Source organism: Dufourea novaeangliae, unplaced genomic scaffold, assembly GCF_001272555.1.
Source record: "Dufourea novaeangliae isolate 0120121106 unplaced genomic scaffold, ASM127255v1 scaffold108, whole genome shotgun sequence".
Taxonomy (NCBI): domain Eukaryota; kingdom Metazoa; phylum Arthropoda; class Insecta; order Hymenoptera; family Halictidae; genus Dufourea; species Dufourea novaeangliae.
Window position 1 is genome coordinate 3,402,789 of NW_015374014.1, and position 6,727 is coordinate 3,409,515.

The 6,727-nt window shown below is 34.7% G+C and overlaps 1 protein-coding gene across 1 annotated transcript; it reads right to left on the reverse strand.

Annotated features, from left to right (window-relative positions):
* Positions 1-5,806: 5,806 nt before the first annotated feature.
* Positions 5,807-6,193, reverse strand: LOC107188789. Its single transcript, XM_015577147.1, has 2 exons — positions 6,123-6,193; positions 5,807-6,056 (listed from the first exon to the last, which is right to left on the reverse strand). The coding sequence occupies exons 1-2, from the start codon at positions 6,142-6,144 to the stop codon at positions 5,812-5,814; spliced, it is 267 nt and encodes an 88-aa protein (XP_015432633.1). The 5' UTR covers positions 6,145-6,193; the 3' UTR covers positions 5,807-5,811.
* Between the last annotated feature and the right edge of the window lie 534 nt (positions 6,194-6,727).

The window sequence follows — 6,727 nt, forward strand, 5'->3', positions numbered from 1 at the left end:
GTGGATAAACACAAGACAAAATGTAAAAGTGTTATTGTAAATGGAAAAGACTAGGAACCTCCCGAAGCCGAAAAGCACGGGATACTGAAAATAAATAATAATATACAGGGAAATTCGGGTGGAAATGGACCACCGTGAGTCACGGACTGTTAAGTTTTTCTCACACTATCCATCAAATGTGCAATGCGATAGTACCCTCTTGTTACATGTAGTTACTGTGATCGAGTGTACTTGCGAATTGTAGTTTCATAAAGTTTTGACGAAAATTAACATTTTAATTTCTGGTAAGGGTAATCATTTTTTACGTAAACATTAGTAGTATCTGTTCTTTGTAGAGATGTTTACAAATAGCATATATAATAGACTGCCCGACTGATTTCTTGTTGCGATATTTGTCGATTTTAATATTAGAATGAATACATATTTGTAACGCATATTATTTTATACAGGGTGAGTCAATAAGAACTGTTATCTGAAATTTAAAAATAGGCTTCATGAAAGGTGTTTTGTATTATAAAGCATGTGTACTTATTGCGGGAAAAAGGCAAAAAAATAAATAAGTATTTAGTAGTTAATATTTCTATTGTTTAATGAACCGATTTTCTCTATTAAAATAATTGCTACACATTAATATAACTTTTATTGAAGTGGTCCCTCTTATACGTAATAGTTGGGAAGAGATGGCCCACAAACCACAACCCAAAATTGAATTTATTTATTTCAGTAGCTATTTATAAAAATATTGTGGTATGATAATTACATGTTCTAGGAAAGATAGTTCACTACATAAACTGGCAGGTTTAATACTCAGTACTTCTAAAATATTTAAATTTGAAACGTTTTTAGAAACGTGGTCCATCTCTACCAGAATTGCCCTATACTTTCACGTTGTTTTGAAATAAGCACTGAAACTGCTGGCCACAATTCGCTAGTATTATCTCAAGCTCCATTTCAAATGTATTCCGTAAAGATTAATAATTGCCATCGGATCGTATGAAAAAATATCAGTACATTATACCAAGCGAATTTTCCATTGAAGAGCATGAATATCGTTTCATTGGATTGGTTCGATGATTTTATTAAAATTTTGAACTCGCAGATGCGCAATTACATTTACCGGTATCATGGGAACGCATTTTAATCGCGCGCACGGCACGAGTTATCACACAGCTAGAACATTAATTTCATTCTGTGCGCGGAGAACGCGTAAATGTTTACAATACCGTGCGTTTTCGACTACAAAATAGTAACCAATTATAATCAAATAAAAATGCTGTGCCCATTAGCGTAACTAGAATTTTTTTCTGGAGGGGGGAGGTCTCCTGAGTTTCGCTCATAACTAGACTGCGGATTTTATGCATTTATAGCCTATAGGGCTCTGTGAAATACAACAAGAAACAAAACTTTCATCTGACCCAGCGAGTTTTCTATTTTATTCCTAACCCAATAAGATGCTTAAGAGGGAAAATAAATTTCTACAATTGCTCCGGTCTTTATAAATTACTTTAGAAACGTTTATTTTGCATAAATATCCGCAGTCTACTCATATCACTCCCCATCAGGCATCTGCACGTATTTTATACCACGTACGTGGGTTGCAAAAATACAGTTACACAGTTTGCAATAATTATTTATATGTTTCTTTAACAGTACAACTAAGAATAGAAGAATGTAAACATAATTCTTAAAAATAAAAGAATTTTGAGATTGATTAAAATTAAAAGTATATTATGCGCAGATACCTATAATTAAAATGTATTATATATACGCTTGAATTTGCTGTCTTTTTTTCTGCAAAAATATTTTTCACATTCTCGAGCGCTAGTTCCCTTAGTTGCATCCGACTCTTCAGTTGATATTGCAGGATTATTAGTTAAGTAGAATGAAAAAATTAAAAGCTTAATTCTAATACAATTTTACTCAATACTTTAACGTAATAAGGATTGTATTGTATTTTTTGTACTTACAATTAGTTGCGTTGCGTATTGCATTTCGGCCCAAATATTTATTCTTTATAACATAAGATTTGATCAATTGACGAATGTTTTTTTTACATATTTCAATAATTTTTGGACGAGGGGCCAGTCCGTATTTTGAGGGGGGGGGGCAGGCCCACCTTCGCCCCTACCTAGTTACGCCAATGGCTGTGCCCCAATAGGCGATGTTAAATTAGTGAAACGCTAAGAGCGCCCAGCAAACACGATATGGCGAATAAAATACGCACATTCGATTTTATACGTCTCTTCCCATTAAATAATTGGGCAGCTGGTTCGTACAGTTACGGTACGGTATTTTGTATGCAAATAATTTATCCGTTGTTAAGGGAAAACACGTATTTCGAATAGTCACGTCACGTATACAGAGGTTGGACAAAATAATGAAAGCACCTCGCTACATTAAGAAAATTCTTTATATGGGATATTACACCATTCTTCATGCAGAAACTCTTCAAATTCTTTTAGAGAAGCTGGAGGAGGGTATATGGCCCTAGTATTTGTTTCCAAAACAGACTGTAGTAGCTTGATAGACAAACAATATTTTATACAAAATTGCATGGTTTGGAAGGATACATTAGTAGTGCATATAATTTTTTTGTACGTGGAGGAGTTTCGGAAATTACAAGGTCAACTTTGTTATTTTAAATGGAATGCTATATTTTTTATGCTAAAATATCGAAGAGTGTTAAATTCTGAGTAAAAAAGTATTGGCCTTCATTAGTTCTAAACCTAATAATTAACGAATAATTTCACTTCCATTCTTGAAAATGTACTGTACGTAATATCAAGTTGGAAAGTCAATATTCGAATAGACGCTGTCAGTAATAGCCAATTTTATAATAGATGTATTTTGGTTTTTTAAGTAAAATAAGATGGTTTGGTACGGTTTGGTCAAAAGTTCACTTCTGTCTCATAGTACAGATTCAGTTCTTCGGTTTTTTGTAAAAATCAGGTGCTACTTTTTGGAACTTTTTGTGTACCTTAATTTTGACGTTCGCGAACAGTCTGCAGACTAACATCGTCTGTTACTTGACTATTCGGGATTGTCTGCTTAAAAAACGAAGAAAATATAGACAATTTTGAACAGAAGGATTAGGTTTGCAGAAATACGTAGATATACAGAGAATTACTTTACACGTATTAATAGTGATACTAATGATTTTTCCGATGAATTTGTTTAACTTCTTATCTCAGTATAGTAATTAAAAACAGTTATTTACAAATTAAGGTATCTACATTTGAATCTTAATTTAATGTAAAATTAAATCTACGAAAAGAAGGTGACAATTAGAAATTTATTTTGAAAGAAAGCAAAGAAGATATGGTAAAAACATTCAAGGAAATAAAAAAAATGGTTGTTTTTTGTATTTCTGCATTGTAGATGGCGCCAATCGTGTTGATCTGAAATTAAATTGTATACAAACGGTGCCGCTCATAACAGAAAAAGTTATTAACCGATTGTAAAAATTCTTATGGCATTCTTTTTGTAATTGAATCAGTTTTCGTACGACCTGCTACTGAAAATTTTGAAGTTTAAATTCTTTTGTTATTCACAATAACGTACGTAAAATTTCCTCCAGTTTTTACGCGTTTGTTAAAACTCATACCAAACGTGGTCATTTTATTTTCTCGACTTCACGTTAGTTCGTACAATAGACGTTGTAGTAATATTCAATAATCTTTTTGAAATTTCGATTTCGGACTATTCTACATTGAGATATCATGGATACCGTTTGTACAGTGTGATTTTGGATCAAAACGGTTAGCGCCATCTGCAATTTGCCACGGTGCATAAATATTGAAACAAATTTTTATTTATTTATTTGAATGTGTAATAAATAAAGGCCAAGAAGATTTTTTATCATATGTTCTTTGCATTCTTTAAAAAAAATTCTTAAATATCACCTTTTTTCTGCTAAAGAAGATAGGGGCCTTAAGTTTCAGGAGGGAAAGTTTAAACCGTTTATTTATTACCGGTTAAATTTGACGCCGTGCAAGCTTGGCAGCTTCAGCAGAAACGTGTCACGCCGCTCGCACCCGCCGCTAGTGTATGCGATCAATCGCTTCCGCGAATTATTCAATGTTATCGTTATCATAAATTCGGCGCCGACCTATTCTAGCCCGACGCGCGCGCGCGCGCTTGCTTGCCGCCCTAGGAATGATCCTGATAAATTATCGAGCGTAGGGTTGCACCTGCAGTGCCGTCGGCTGCGCTTAAATTTTCATACCCGCCGCAGATCGACACCGTAAATCCGATTCTAAAAACATTTCCTGATGGATGTATCGAACGGCTATCGTTCCTCCATCGTTCCAATTCCAACCGGCCGGCGTTCGTCAACTTGTGATTTTTGTTATCTCCCGCAGCTCCGAACTAGCCTGCCTCCCCGTTCGCCAATGATACGAGCGAAATCGGTATGTTTCACAAGTTACTGAAAGTATCTGACAACAGAAGTTACCCAGACGTTCAATTTGTTTTGAAAAACTGATGTTTTGATGTTATAAGACTCGATCTTCTATGAACTGAAATAAGAGTCACTCGCTCGGAAAATTCAGTATCAGCCCGAAAAATAGAGATGGCGTGCAAAATCACGCTTGGAGATATCCCCCTTCTGCAGTTAGCGATTCAAATGTTGATGATGTAGTTGCAACATCGACTGTTACATCGTGCTTATTGTTTGCATGATTTGCAACAGAGCATATCGTTGCGATTATTGTTACTACTAAATTACTACTAGTTTTGCTGTTCGTAACATTGATCACGGTCTGTTATGCTTTACGTTGAAATCTGCCTCAGCGAAAGGGTTAAGTAACAGGTCTAACTGCCTTAATTATACTATTGTTATATAGAAGTCCTGTTGTATTGCGAGACGGAGGGAAATAAGGTGCACGCTCGAATAAAAAGTTTACTCCGTGGATGAGAAAGAGAAAGGAATTATACCTGCCGCGGGTTCATTTCCTTTCGGGAATGAGGAAAATGGGAAAAAGAGGCGGAATAATAGGTGCAAATTCAAGCAGTAAATATTCGAGATAACCTCAACGGCTGGTCATGCGAAACGACTTTTGCGTCTGGTAACTACGTAGTAGGAAGTTTCTGAAAAGGGTATCGCATCACTTTGTACTACACCACGCGGAGATTGGACTGCATCTTTTACGATCAACTCGTGAATATCTTAGGTCCCTCAGCTGCAGCAGACTACTTGAAGGCGCGTCTTAAATTAGACGCAAACGAAGAGAGACAATTTTATGTATGCCTCGGTCTACCTGGTGAAATCAATGTCCGTTCGGACAATTTCTTCACGGCGCGGCGTAGTGGAGACCGGGGTAGATTGTAACATGGCCAATATAAACCATAAACTCAAATTCTCAGTCTTTTAACGAATATTGACTCGATGAAAAATAGTGGATTATTCACTGATACACATAATACACAGATAAAGGTGTATATCGAATAAAAATATATCTGCGTAGTGTTCCTTATTTGTTTTTCTGTATCAAAAGACGAATTACTTTTTATTAAATTAATTAATTATTTTAATAAATAAAAAAGCCGAGATTGAAAGTAACTAATACAAAATAGGTGCCTCCGAATTTGTAATGCAAGAGAGTGTATCTCAATTAGAAGTGAGAAATAAATATAATAGTTCTGTAACAAGTGGTTTTGAAGCGCTTTAGGAATATTTTTCGTACGACAAGAACGAAAAAAGAAGTAACAGATGTATTTTTTTCACATAAACTTTTAATGAACGTATTGTGATAAAATATTTATGAGAAAAGTAACAGGTGTCTTTTCCATGTCAATCACCCGTTGCCATTTTTAATCTGGTGCTTCAATGTCTTCCAAGGCAGACTGTTCGTAACCCATCAAGGAAAAATATATTTTTATTATGGTGAGACACACAACTCCAATTATGGTATCCAGTTTCTCTGCTAAACAGTAATGGTAATACCTAAATCTGTTAAAATAGTACTTCAGGTTTTTTGTTGGAGTTTCTGATATTGTTTCATCCTCTTGGTTAGCTGATAAATTCACTATGTCTCCATTTTGCGGGCTTTTATCTCCTGTTAATGAAACTCATTGTATTAAACACATTTCCCAAATAAATGTACAAAATACAGGAAACTTACTTCGTTTACGTACTTCGTCCATATTTAGTATCTTTTCAATGAATACTGCACCAAGAGGTTGTAAATAATTATTCCTGCAACATACTTTACAACAAAGAATATGTAAGAAGTGATTTAAAAGGAAATGAATGTTTTGTTCTGTTTATCACTCATTCCCTTAAAGTATTTATAAAACAAACAAACATTTTCGTAGTTTTTAAAACCGTTTGCTTTTACATGAAATCACGATCTGTAGAAAGTATCCTTCAGTTTTAGTAGTCACGGAGAATAGGTTAAAAATAGTATAATTCTTAAATTATCGATTTTGTCAAAATTATTTTGAATATCACCTTGGATTATTCTAACACTATCTTTTTCTCTTAAATCTTGAATTATTAAGAAACTATGCTTAAGTGAACAAAAATAACCAAAGTCCAGTACGAACACATCCAAACGAGGCATCCAATATTATTACCAATACACTCTCGTAATTGCTTCTATTAGAGTGATTGATGCATAGGGCGAACGGAGTCATTAGCGTGCAAAACTTCCATGAGATGGCCCGAAGGACCGACGATCTGCATATTTATAATTATGTTTATTTATGCTAATTCTTCATCGGGACG